The sequence below is a fragment of the Chelmon rostratus genome, chromosome 8, assembly GCF_017976325.1.
Source record: "Chelmon rostratus isolate fCheRos1 chromosome 8, fCheRos1.pri, whole genome shotgun sequence".
In the NCBI taxonomy this organism is placed as follows: Eukaryota; Metazoa; Chordata; class Actinopteri; order Chaetodontiformes; family Chaetodontidae; genus Chelmon; species Chelmon rostratus.
In genome coordinates this window covers 24691674-24706101 of record NC_055665.1, presented here as the reverse complement: position 1 = coordinate 24706101, position 14428 = coordinate 24691674, and the positions used below count along the sequence as shown (strand labels likewise).

The following is a 14428-nucleotide window of genomic DNA, read 5'->3' as shown; positions in this document are numbered from 1 at the left end:
TGTCAATTTCAGCATATGTACAGAATATACAGAGGGATCAAAATATTGTCTCTCAGCGTCCCACAGTGTGTGCAAAAATAGAAAGACAAAAAACAACAGAGACAAAACAAGACAGGCGTATAAGAATAAATACAGGGGACTGAAAAGTACTAGAAATATAAATGTTTCTGGTAAATAGCTACTACATACATACAGGTTACAGTCCAGTCTTCTTGGGTACAGAGGGGAGAGGTGGGAGAGAGGGGAGGGAGCTCATCATCCTCACATCCTGGTGGATGAAACTGTGAGTCAGTCTGGTGGATCTTCTCCCAGGTGGTTGGAGGCTGAAGACACCCACAATGCTGAATGCTTTCAAGGTTCAAGGTTCAAGGTAACTTTATAGATACCCGTCTGGAGAGGGCATCTCAAACATTATGCACAACATTTAAAAACACAGGACACTGTTCAGCACCAGCCAACAACCTGGTGCTGAACACAGGGAAGACCAAGGAGGTCATTGTGGACTTCAGGAGGTCCAGGAAGACGGATCATGCCCCCCTCCTCATGGACGGAGAAGTGGTGGAGCGTGTGGACAACATCATGAGCCTGGGCCTCCACATCACATCTGATCTTTCCTGGTCCATGAACACCTCCCGCCTGGTGAAGAAGGCACAACAAAGGCTCTTCTTCCTCAGGAAACTGAAACGTGCTGGACTCTCCTCTCGGTTGCTCGTTAATTTCTACAGGGACACAATTGAAAGCATCCTCTGCCTTAGTGTGACAGTGTGGTATGGCAGCTGCACGGCACAGGAGAGGAAACAACTGGCACGGGGGGTTAAAACTGCACAGGGCATCGTGGGCCGCCCCCTTCCTGACCTAGACTCTATATATGAAGGCCGGGTCAGGAAGAGGGCAAGATCCATCGCCACGGACCCCAGCCATCCGGGCCACAGACTGTTTGTACCGCTTCCATCAGGAAAGAGGTACAGGAACATCCGCACCACCACTAACAGACTGAGGGACAGCTTCTTCCCCAGAGCTGTTAGAGCTATCACCCCCAGCAGCCCCTCACTGGAGTGAGAGACTCTGAGAACTGTGAACCACTGCACACCGCACTTTACACCTACACCTCTACCTCCACCTGCACCTTCTGTGTACTTAACTTTTAGGTCCACACATATACTTAACTAATTATATACATTTTAGTATATTGGCACATTTCATTTTCATTGGCATATTTTATTTTATTGTCCACTGGTATATTTTATTCTGTTGGTACATATCACTGTGTATTTTTTTTATTCTGTTGGTACATTTCACTGGTATATTTTATTCTGCTTGTATATTTTATTCTGTTTGCACATTTGACTTCCATATTTTATTGTTTAGTATATTTTATTGCCTTAGTATATTTTCATTCTGTTATATTTTTAATTGCTTTACGAATATTCTTATTGCATGTGTATTTTATTTTATTGTAGTATCTTAATTTTATTCTTTCTAGTCTTCTTATCTTTACCATCTGTTCCTAACATCACTGATCAGTTAAAAGACTAAAAAAATAATTAAAATAAATAAAAGTAATTTTTTGTGGGTAACGCGGGTGTTGCAGATGTCCAGGAGGGAAGGGAGTGAGGCACCAACGATCAAGTCAACTGGATTCAGTCCGTGCTGCCTCCAGCAGCTTGTGGAAGCCCCCCCACCCCCCCGTCAGCCGTGGCCTCTGCTCAGCACGTCGCCAGTGCATTTAGTGATGTAGGCAGTGGCAGTCTCTGCATATACCTGGATGTTAGTGTGTTTGTTGTAAGTGGCTGTCTGCTTCAACATGTCCCAGTCCACCCACCCTGTTACTCACATACCTCTTTCTGAACCAGTTTGGTGACTTTCAGCTTTCGGACTGCATGCCATTCTGTTCCGTCATGGCACACACTGTGCGCAGAGTGGATAGAATGAAGGACAGCTGAGAAATGTCTGCCCCCTAGCGACTCAAACCGGCCATAACTTCCATCACATTACCTATGTCTTCTTAAAACAGCCACGTGGTGGCCAAACATGCAGTCAAACCAGATAAAAAACACTCTTCATCCAGCTGGATGAGAAGAGGAAGAGGAAAAAAGTGAAAACAAGTGCGCTTGTTTCATTTCTCTATGATCCCGCTGTGAAGTGGAGGGCAGGGCTGTGTCCGACACGTAACACTAGCATCCATGCCTCACATGACCAGGCGTTTGTTTAAGTTTGTGAGCACCCCTCGCTGCACAGACAGAGCGCTCTGCTGACACCCGGCTTCACTTTGCGCCAACTCTCTCCACACCCTGAACGCCGCGCAGCAGGAATGGCGGAGCCCGGCAGGATCCTGATCAAAGGAGGGAAAGTTGTGAACGAGGACTGCTCCGCGATCGGCGACGTCTACATCGAGAATGGGAGAATCGTGGAAGTTGGGCCGGACCTTCAGGTCCCGGAAGGCGCGCGAGTGATCGACGCCACCGGTAGGCTGGTGATCCCGGGCGGCATCGACACGCACACGCACATGGAGCTGGCGTTCATGGGCACCAAGGCTGTGGACGACTTCCACATCGGCACCAAGGTGAAGAAGACACTTTATGTACTGCTCAGCAGCTTGGAGAGGAAGAGTCCCCGACGCATTCAAGCGCGTCAAGCTCGACACACACACACACACACACACACACAGAATAATACGACAAGATTTCCATGTTTCCCAGAGCGTTTGAATGTATCTATCTTAAGTTACCAACACGACATGCACTCTCATAAGCATATTCATATTCATCCTTGTCACCACATCCTGCTTGTGTCACATGAGTCGGATGTTTTACTGAAGTCAAAGCAGCAGGGCCACCGTGCAGAAATACTCTGTCACAAGTAAAAGTCCTACAAACTTTAAAGAGGAAAACGACAAAAGTAGTTGCATAGAAATAGGTTGAGTACCAAATGTAAAAGTACCCATTATGCAGAATGGACCATTATGTAATAATGATATATTATTGGATTATACATATTGATCACTTTAATTTTGCAGCTGGAAAAGGTGGGGCTGACTTTAATTACTTTTTAAAGTGCTGGGCCGCTTATGAATTCCCCCCCAGGGATAAATAAAGTCTTATTAGGCTTCAATCCGAAGGGGCAGAACTATTGTTATTACTAGTATAATTTTCATTTATCTTGTTTTTTTCTGCTGCAACAGCTCTCATTTCCGTGAGCAGGCATGAGCTGAAAACACAAAACTCTGCCCTGAAACTGGAAAGACTGGGCTTTTGGAAAGGCCCCGCCCCTCACGCTGTTAGCCTGATTGACGTGAACTTGAGACAGACAAGTCCAGCTCAGTGTGCTCTCTGAACAGCCTCGATGGGTTTTGCACCAATTTGAATTTGTCCAGTCATCATGAAACCCAGTTCACAGACTCTTACCAGTTTAGGTGGTCATGGTCTGGGGGCAAGTATCAACCAAAATCTGAGGAGCCGTGTTGGTTGGAGCATTGGCCAACAATGACAAGTTTGCCCATAATGAACTTCAGAATGTTTTAAGTCACATCTATGATATCAACTAAAAGTATCAAACAGTTTCTTTATGTCAGTGTGACGCAATGCAGTGTTGACTTGCTTGACTTGTCTGCACTCACTGATACAGGTTTGCAAAACAAATCCGATTGACGCTGGTATTAAGTAATCTTTTCAACGCTGTGCTGATAAACGTGTCATAGGTTACTGAAATATGTTGAGCAATGTGAAGCAAAATGCCCCAACATGAATACATGAGTGTGTACTGGCTGTACTCTGAACTGCTCAGTTCTGTTATCCAACAATAAGTTGTACAAGATTTTTGCCTGCCTTCTTCTGCAGACAATAAATATCCCACAGCGATCGACCAGTTCTTGAAATTATTTAAGATGTTTTTTTATTTTAAGCATCAATGCACTGGTGGCATTCAGACATTAATGTTTAACTTGCATCTGTGTGGTAATGTGTGTCTCACCAGGCCGCCCTGGCAGGAGGGACCACAATGATCCTGGACTTTGTCATCCCCCAAAAGGGAAAATCTCTGCTTGAGGCCTACGAGTGTTGGCGTAAGACAGCTGACCCCAAGGTTTGCTGCGACTACTCGCTGCATGTCGCCGTCACGTGGTGGAGTGATAAGGTGAATGAGCAGCTCAGTCTTCATAAATACAGAAAAAATATGTGTTATGTTTGTCAATTCCAAATAAACTGCGGCCCGAGCTGTCAAATGGGTATTCGTTTTGTGTTGAAGGCACTGATTTCCCATACCCCCCCCCCCCCCCCCCCCCCCCCCCCCGACAGCCCTCTTTTTTCAGAGCGATGTATCACAATCATGGTTATTGAGTGACTCCAAACCTTTCTCCCCTCCAGGTTAAAGAAGAGATGCACACGCTGGCCAAAGACAGGGGGGTGAATTCCTTCAAGATGTTTATGGCCTACAAAGATGTGTTCATGCTGCGGGACTCCGAGCTGTACGCTGCCTTCTCCCAGTGCAAGGAGATCGGAGCCATTGCTCAGGTGCATGCCGAGAATGGAGACCTGATTGCAGAGGTCAGTATGAGCAAGTGTGACGAAAAGGATATGGCAGTAAGGGAAGAGTTGCTTATTGAAGAGCTGCTCTGATGTTTGTTTTACCCCATTTTTGTCACAATGTATGTGATTTCCACTCTTAGGCTATCGATGTTCTCCTGATACTCCAAATACTCTAACAACTCAACACTGTTCACATTCTAGAAGCTGCTAGAAGCAAGGACAGTGATGCAAAATTGACCAACAACTCAAATCTCAACGTAATCAGCCCTATTCGTCCCATAAGTAGAGGAGCATACATGCTGCAGTCCTCTTTATCAGGAAAAGGACAGATGAGTTAAAGAATGACCATATGTAAACACACACACACACACACACACACACAGTCCAGAGACAAGTATGGGTTAATGTTTAGCCGTGATGGAAGCTAAGTCCATTCAGGAGACCTGCATCCTGTCATGGAAGAGTCCACAGTTTGACAGTAACGGTAATATGAAATTCAGAGTGTTCAGTTTTGGCAACACCAGTTTGCATTTTAATATTTATTTTATTTATTTGTCACATCCAAGAAAGCACAAATGTGGTTAGTTATATTAATAACACTTTTTCCATTTACATGTGCTGGTTCCAGGGCCTTTGTATTATACTTAATGGCTAACTGGCATATTGCTACAGTAATGAAAAGGCCATTATTAATGATATTAGTTGAACCTGTATGTTTCTGCTTTGAGGAGTCAAAATGACCAGTTTTTCATACATTTGTCTGGATTTTTTAATACTTTTATTTTCAAATGTCATGACAGCAATTGACCACTAGGAAGCAGCAAATGCCAAAAAAAGTTAAACATGCTTCTCAAGTGGTGGGAAATGCATGATTAATGCTGACAGTCAGAAATGTGTTAAAGGTGTAGTAAGCATAAACTCATGTTGTTAATGCATGCTCTGTTTGGGGTCCTTTGGGCCCCCTGTGGCAGCTGAAAACATACATTGCATTACACTGTCCAGTCAGACTGACAGCACATGATACCTCTTCTCCTAATTCAGAGAGAGCTGCTTTTCAAAAGGATTTTGAACTGATCACATTGTTCAGAAGTCCGCTACAGAAAATGATGCCTTACTTCTGTTTGGCTTCTCTGAGGCCTCAGCTGGAAAACATCAAATGCAATCCTCTGTATTTGTGATTGGTGTTGACTTTTTATCACAGTCTCTGGGGTCTAACTGACCCAAAACAATAGAAACACCACTATGTAGGACAACATACTCATACTGAACATTTGTTACATAAAGCTTATTTGTTGTAATATGTTGTAAGTGCTTTATTGTTATTCCCATATTTTATCACTTTCATCACATGCCCAGTATGTGGCAAAAAGACGAGTTGCCACTTTAACGCTTTTCTTTATACACAGTTTTAAAAAGGCCAGAAAACAGGAAAACTATTTCAAGGGAAAAGCTGTTTGTTTTTGCAGTGACTGCCAGGTTTACAGCTTTGCGATCTGTGGGACCCCAAACAATGTGGAGGTAAAGCCAATGTCAACAAAGCACAAGTGTTTTTAAAGCACTGCATGCTCCTTGTAATCATAGCTGTATTAGTTAAAGTCTGTTCCCGCTCTGCTTGGACTCTGCCATTGTTATCCATCCATCTCCTTTAACCTTTATGCTGACTTGTTGTCCCCATCCCTGCCGGGACTCGACAGGGGGCTAAGAAGATGCTGTCTCTGGGCATCACCGGACCAGAGGGCCATGAGCTGTGTCGACCAGAGGAGGTGGAGGCGGAGGCCACCCAGCGGGCCATCACCATTGCCCACGCTGTCAACTGCCCGCTGTATGTGGTCCATGTCATGAGCAAGTCTGCCGCCAAGGTGGTGTCTAATGCACGCAGAGATGGTGAGTGTGGGCTTGCTGCCACCTGCTGTTGGAACAGAGCAAGGTTGAGAGATGATGTCCCTACACATGGCCTTTTGAAGGCCAACACCAGTATCACTGTTACTATCACATATATCACAATATAATATCACAGAGTACCCAAGGTTCACTTCCAAAGCTATTCCTTTTTTTTAAGCAGCAGGTGGATCTTGCTCAGCAGTCAAAAACTCTATAAAGAGAGACATTTCTAACTATTTCAATATATTTTAAGCATTTCTCTCTCTACAGGGCATGTGGTGTTCGGGGAGCCCATTGCAGCTGGACTGGGCACCGATGGGACACACTACTGGCACAAAGAGTGGGCCCATGCTGCCGCCTTTGTCATGGGCCCCCCCCTCAGACCTGACCCCAGCACCCCTGGCTATCTCATGGACCTACTGGCCAAGTAGGTGGAACTGAAAGTGTTGCAACCAATGATGTCACTGCAGATTAGAAAAGTGTCATGAGATGTTCAGATGTATTTGTAATTTAGCTTTCTTCTATTGGAGCCATTTTTTTTTTATAAGAGCATTAAAGGGAGAGAGAGGAAAAGATGCTGAGGCTGACATGACAGTGTGATACAGGCTAGAATTTACACAAATGGGCTACTTTGCATATTGTGATGACTAAATAATTCTAACTCCTTTATATTTTCATTTGTTCATTCCAGCATCTGTTCTGTCATTCATCCATACATGTGTTTGTCTGCCGTATATGCTATATGCTAGTGATGATCTCAGCGTGACGGGGACGGACAACTGCACCTTCTCCGTGTGCCAGAAGGCTCTTGGCAAAGACGACTTCACCAAGATCCCCAACGGAGTGAACGGAGTGGAGGACAGGATGTCAGTCATCTGGGAGAAAGGAGTGGTACGTCCTGATGATATGAATGCAATTTATCAGACATTGTTCAGCACTGAGACTGAGCTGCTAGCAACAGCTATTAGGCAGCTTCCTGTCATTATCTGTGTACTTGCACAGTTAGCGGTGATGAGGCGGTAGGCTGAGTAAATAAAATGCATAAAACAGGACGAACATCAACTTAACCTCAAATTAAATTGAGCTTTTTGAATTCAAAGTCCCTGTTTGCTTTGGACGTATCTTACGTCAGCTTGACACTTCTTACTGTGAAGCATAATCAAGGCTGACTCATCATGTATGGAGGCCAAATTATGGGAGAATATGCATCATTCAGGCACAGCATGACTTAAAATTGCAAGGCTCTTACAGGGCCCCTTTGCTGATGTCAAGTCATGAAGATTTGTCGTGCCTTGGAGCCCAGTATATGCACCTACACAACAGTGGGAGGGGGTCCTTTGTACATTTTTTAATCTGTCGTGGGCTAAGTGCACACATACATTTTTAGCATGCAGTTTGGTAGCATAAAGATGTGTCCTCTTTTAAAAGTGTTAGCTCTTCATTAACACAAATCATTCTGCTCTTTTCTTATTTATTTTAATTGAAATACAAGGATTTCTGTTTTTCTACAATACAAACAGAAAAGGCAATAAACTCTGGGAGCTGCAGGTTGCTGCAGAGAGCAGACGTTGCATTTTCTCAGCGCTGCTGTTGTTGGAGACGGTGTTTCAGCCCTGCTGCCCCAAGGCCACTGGAAAGATTTACCACATGCAACAGTGCTTACACATCACACATTAGATGATATTTTGGCAGAAAATTAGTTGCCTGCTGCACAGTTAAGCACTGACCTTTGTTCTGCTAATTCTGTACTTTGTTGTCATCCACTGTGGCCCTTTACTCAGAGCGGCTGCTTTGTGCATTTCCTCCCCTCAGCACAGCGGCAAAATGGACGAGAATCGATTTGTGGCTGTCACGAGCAGCAACGCTGCAAAAATCTTCAACTTCTACCCGCAGAAAGGCCGTATCGCCAAGAACTCGGATGCTGACGTGGTTATATGGGACCCCAAGATGACAAGGTGAGGACCTGACTCCAGTCATTCAGCAGTATGGCAGAAAGCTTTTGAAACAGAGCAGGAAAAGTAAGCTCTCGGACACTGGGTGTGTCTACAGTTTGAAATGTGCACAGCTCCATTGCACATTACGAATGCTCTCTTATCTCTCAGCATTAAGTTCAACATTTCTGCCAGCGCCAGCAGCGGCTTCAACCGCAGATGTTGCTGCTGAAACATAGGGCAAACTTGAAAGCATGTCTTCAGGGTGTCAAGCTTTCGGTTGAATAAGATAAGGTTTCTAAAATTTAGCAGTAAAGTGTACAGGATATAGATACAGGCAGCTAAAAAGAGAAGTGGTGCATCTGTCATCTTGTGCCACCTCAACACACACACACACACACACACACACACACACACACTAACGTAAGCTGATTACGTTTGTGCCCATATCCAAAAGTCGCAGTATGTCATCACTTATCTACAGCTGCAAATGAAAGCATAACGCAATTTGCATATGAATCACATTCATCAGTCATTAAAAAAGACTGTCGGGGTGATTAATTCCTTCACCATGTTTGGCTATTTTTTAAGAAGGATTTTTACTCACTTACATAAGGTAGATGCACGCAGCATCAGTGGGATGATGCTGATGGGTCATAGTGAGGATCTTAAAGATGACGAACATTGCACGTGGGAGCTAAACCAATTTTCACAGCGCACAACACACAGTATTAAGGCTATTTTCAGGAACTGGCTCAGAATAAATCATAAAGCTGTATATAAAAGCTGATTGTGAGAATGATCAGGAAACAGAAAGAAACAATCACATGAAGTCCCGGATACGGAGCAGAGGACAATATGCTGTTCTGTGGTGCACATGCACAGATGCAGGCACAGAGGACAGTTTGCATTCCAGTAGCTCGCGTACTGTAGCACACTCGGGCTTATATAACCCTGAACTGCACTGCACTGCTCTGTTTGCTGGAGAATCTGGGCTGAGCCCCTCAGGGAAGTCACTAACCGCTGATGTGAATTGGAGAAGAACACATTGCACCCCAGTGTAATTTGCTGTAAATGAATTCACTGGTAACACAGACCTGATACCTTCACCCTCCTGACTGTGGAGGAGGCGACAGCACTTCGATCCCCCCGTGCCTGTCGTCCTGAGACGTCACCTGTTTGCCTCTCTGTCCGTGTTTCTTCTGTCCTCACCGCGTGTGCGTGTCCGTCGATGTCATAATGCCTTTCAAGCATGAGAGCGCCTCGTGTTTGATTGCTGCAGCCGTGAATTCATCTGTGAAACTGTGTAATTAATTGCCCTCAGCGCAAGTGTCGCTTCATAACATCCGAGACCAGGGGCCACAAACAGTTGCATAACCAGAAACGCCTCGGAAGCTCAGTCAATTGCCTTGTGTCTCATAATTAGGCTATTTGAATAATGAGGACACATCTTGTTTTTGTCAGTGCACACTAGGCATAGTGTCTGGCTTTACAAATCAACAGGAAATGTGCATGTGTGAATGGGGGAAATGAGGGCTCACAAAAAAAGAAAAAGACGTTCAGTGTCTTTCTGGCAGAGTCAGATTTAGTTCACTGCCGCTCGCTGATTTAGTCTTTTCAATCAGATATGATTTATTTGTTTGACATCATCAGTCTGTGCTGTGCTGTAGTTGGAGAATTTCCAGAATCCCGAAAGCCCTTCAACCACTCTAATGAGAATGTGCTTGAAGCTACATCTCACTACCACTACTATTAGTAACTACATGGTGGAAGTACAGCTCTTAGCTTAAATCATTTTGTAATAACAATGGACTACATGACTACTTATATGTGAGTTTTGGTTCACTCTCACCACTTTTAGCATCATTTTTCAAGCAGCTGAAAAGCCAAATATTCTTCTCAGGAGATGGTTGAGACCAAGAAATGAGCTAAAAGGAGAATGAAATACATCCAAGTAAAAGCTAATGTTGCTCTGTTTCTGCTGGTTGTGTGGTAACTATTAGCTAACACGTTTTCCGTATCAGCTTAAATGGAGTAATATGTCAGTGCTGTGTTCACAGCTTTGTCCTCTTGTTGCTAAGAAGCTGTGATTGCAGGTTTAAGAGTAGCATTAAGAGGAAACAACAATTAAAATCCAAGCAAACTGTGCATGCTTTTTTGCAGACAAATGTTATTTATTTGTTTATTATATATGTATTTTTTTTTTTTCATTAGTATGATAGCAACATGTATGCAGCATTTTACTGTTGTTCAAAGTGGAGCTGTATAACTACCTTACTGTGCAAATATTGTGTGGTAGTCTGTTCTCAAACAATGCATTGTCCGAGATCATCATATGTCTCAGGCTGCATATACAAACTTAATTTGCAAAATAACTAGAGACTAGAGCTGTCACACAAATGTAGTGGTGTCAAAAGTACAATATTTCCCCGTGAAATGTAGTGGGGTAGAAGTATATGTAGCATGAAAATACTGGTTACATGTGGTTGGAGAGATCATAGCGGTAGCATAGTACAGCACAAGCAACAGTATTGAATTATGAGATTTGCATAAATCTTAATTAAAGCCATTCCTGTCATAGACCTATTTACCAGGAGTGCTTTTAGATAAATCATTTGCAGTATTTTAATCATTCCTGCTAATAAACTCCATTACAGCAATGCGATGTTTATTTGGGTGAGGACTTGAAAGTGGTGTCTGTCTTCTTATTCAACACCCCACTCCAGCCTTTTTGCAGAGGAGAGCATCGCATGAGCAAAAGTTGTAAATAATACATTATATTATATTGCTTGTTGCCGCACAGTGAGAGAGCTGCAGCATGACTACATCTTGGCCTGAATCAGTCAGGTTCAGAGTAGAATGGAATGCATTATGGTCTCACCACATGTCTGTGAAAGCCAGGGCTACATGTGATGAAGAAGTTTCAGACCTGAAGTTGTATCTTTGTGTCTTGGTAGGAAGATATCAGCTAAGACCCACCACCAGGCTGTGGACTACAACATCTTCGAGGGTATGGAGTGCCACGGCGTCCCTGTTGTCACCATCTCCAGAGGCAAAGTGGTCTATGAGGAAGGGCGGCTGAAGGCGACACCAGGGCACGGCAAATTCATCCACAGGAAACCCTTCTCTGAATTTGTTTACAAACGGATCAGGCAAAGGGAGGAGGTCAGTCCAGCCCCACGGCTTTCATTACAAGAAAGCAACACCTCACTTAGTAAAATTAGCAAAAGACCACAATGGATCAGATGACTGTGTGTAATGTGAGGTGAGTTACTCACTCCACAGGACTTTTTGGACTTTCAGCTCATTGCTTTGGTTTTTTGGACCACAGTGTTACTGTTTCTTTTACTTTATTCTAACTGCTCTCTGAGGGCCGTTTTCAGCCGCACCAGGCAGCTGTTTTCAGTGAAATAACTCTAAAAACTCACTGTACACTAGAGCCAAACATCAACCACAGTTAGCGACCAGCTGGTGAGCGTAGTGGAGCCTTTAGCCGATAAGGTACCACATATTTCCCTCAGGAGCTGGTGGAGACCAAAAACAGAGCTGAAAGAGAGTAAATATTGGACTCACTTTTGCCCGATGACCAGAAACACCACTTTAAATGAATGCAATGTTCCCATGTGTAAATAGACAACTGTGTTAACAGTTCATTAATCATATCAACTTAGTAGGTAATATAACGGCATGTCAGTGTTGTGTTCACAGCTTTTTCTGCTGCCCCCAAGTGGCCAAAACAGTCATTTATTGCAACACCTTCACTAGTAATTGTAGCTCTTCGATTCCCGCACAAGGTTTTTTGTATCCGTGGCACAGGTCCAGGTTAGATGCTTCCTTGTAATCCAGTCTTTTAGCTAAGATAAGATTTGTCTTGTTTACCATACAGACATGAGAGTGGTATTGACCTTCTTATGTAACTCTCTGCTTTCCAAAATGTTTAGGGGAATAGTGAATGAGTCGTCGAGGGAGTGATTTCAATGCAGCCCAACAATAAAGATAGCTGGGGTTAATTGTATTTATTCATATTTTCTTGTTATAAAGTGAGCATAAATGAAACAGGGGACACAGAATGGCTGCTTATGCACAAAGCACCTTTCAGAGAACAGAAACTCAGATTTACATTGAATTGAGCAACTCGTTCCTGATCGTGTGCTGTACACACAGCTCACTTAACCTTTTCTTCTTCTTTCTGCTTTGTATTTGGCCTGCAGGTGGGGAAGCCTACAGCTGTGATCAGAGAGCCCTATAAAGGCAAAGTCATTTCTGTATGAGCAACTGACCTAGAACATGAAAGGCACTTTGACTCTCCAGCTGTGTGTCTCCAGTCCAAACCAGGAGCTACCAAAGCCAAAACAACTGAATGCTGCCTCACTGATGAACCTGCTCAGAGTGGTTTCTACAGTTTCCACATTTGATTTTGGCATATTTCTGCCAGTTATACATACAGTATTCGGACATTTAAATCGCAGTATGTAGCAGAGGAGGTGGTGGTTTTGATCGTTGGGCCAGTGTTCTGTTGGCAGATAATACCTTAGTTATATTTGTTCATCGGTATGAAGTTTCCAGGTCAGCTCAGCTCATTGCACAGGTCAGTAGAACCCACCGTGCTGCTGAAAATTATATTTGCTCCAACATCCATTATGCAATCAAGGGATTCACAGTAAGGGATGAAAACATGATTTCGTGGTTAAAAAAAATGTGATGTGATTACAAAACAGGATCTTTCATCACTTATGAATTTGCACATATTATTGTGCGAGTTGTGTTATAAAATATTTTCAAAAAGCTGACTTCAATTGCAAATGTGCCTGATTCTTCTCTTGCTGAGCGTTTTTTTAATTTTCAACCCCTTTTCCTAAATGTGTGTTGCCATTGGTAACAGGACTGATGTTTCTCACCCAAAAGCATCCTTCCCTTTGAAGAAATAGTCATTAAAATGCACTGGCATGCGTGCAAGTATTAAGATTTACTTTGCTGACCCAGATTGACTCTATTTGCATATTCAGCAGGATGCCACATAATCATCTGCACACCATCTATGCCCATGTACGGACTGCGTTCATTCCTTCCCATGGTAAAAAGGTCTGTTGCTGTCACCGAGCATCATGTGGCAGCTTCCTATTGGGCTGGCATGCTGGCGTGGTATAATGCCGCAGGGCCAGTTGAGACATAATGTGAGCTTATCAGGTCGCCACACGGGTCAGTGGCAGCGTGTGAGTCACAGGAGGCCTACTCATCCTTCAGCTGTACCACTTCCTTCCTCTTTCCTCTGACAATGGAAGGGAAGGCGTGGGATCTACAGAGAAGACAGAGTACCTCCGAAAAGATCTGCTGAGATGTGCCCTTATGTGTTTTGGAGAATTGGAGTTGGTAGAAGTAGATAACAGGGAACACAGAAAAGTTCAAAATGGTGATTCAACATTTAAATTGAATTACAAATAGAGGTAATAGCTTACATTAAACACTGAATCGCCATTATTCCACTCATGTAACGGACAGTCAATTTTCATTTCAGCAGGGTTGGAAATCATTAAAGCATCTGTAGCTCGCTGTAACTAATTGTATAACATTAAAGCAGTGGAGACCTTGTAGTGTAAAGCACAATAACAGCAGTAACAATGCAGGAACGCACAAAAAATTAGTCTTTTGTCCATGATTCTGCTGGAAGGTTGACGTGAACTCTTACAAACTTTTAGATTGATGTCAATAGGATTTTAGTTTAATTATTGCCCTTCACTGCAAATTTAATTTAATTCAAATAATAAATAACACTTTATTCAAATTCTAAAATTAAGAATGGCAGTCAAAAATGATTGGTTTAGTCTTGTAGTCTGATTGACTTTCAAACAATGTATTGAACAATGGGAACGTAACACTTTGGAGGCAAGTTGATGGAAACGTGATGCAAAGAAACAAGAGCAAGTGTACAGACAGCAAGAAGCAGTAACGAACGGTTAAAAGAAATCACCTTCCAACACCTGCGAGATGTTAATGGACAGGGACAGTGCATAAGTGGAAAGAGGACAGTGCTGTTCGCTGCACATGTAGGGGACATCTGTCTTAGATTATGTAAGCAAATATCACTGTTCTGCG

At 43.4% G+C, this 14428-nt stretch overlaps 1 protein-coding gene across 1 annotated transcript; it reads left to right on the top strand.

Annotated features, from left to right (window-relative positions):
* Window positions 1-2069: 2069 nt before the first annotated feature.
* On the top strand, window positions 2070-13125 carry dpys (dihydropyrimidinase). The gene is made up of 9 exons (XM_041942608.1): window positions 2070-2563; window positions 3973-4131; window positions 4362-4541; window positions 6218-6407; window positions 6675-6831; window positions 7154-7295; window positions 8217-8359; window positions 11293-11500; window positions 12547-13125. The coding sequence occupies exons 1-9, from the start codon at window positions 2312-2314 to the stop codon at window positions 12604-12606; spliced, it is 1491 nt and encodes a 496-aa protein (XP_041798542.1). The 5' UTR covers window positions 2070-2311; the 3' UTR covers window positions 12607-13125.
* The last annotated feature ends 1303 nt before the right edge of the window (window positions 13126-14428 follow it).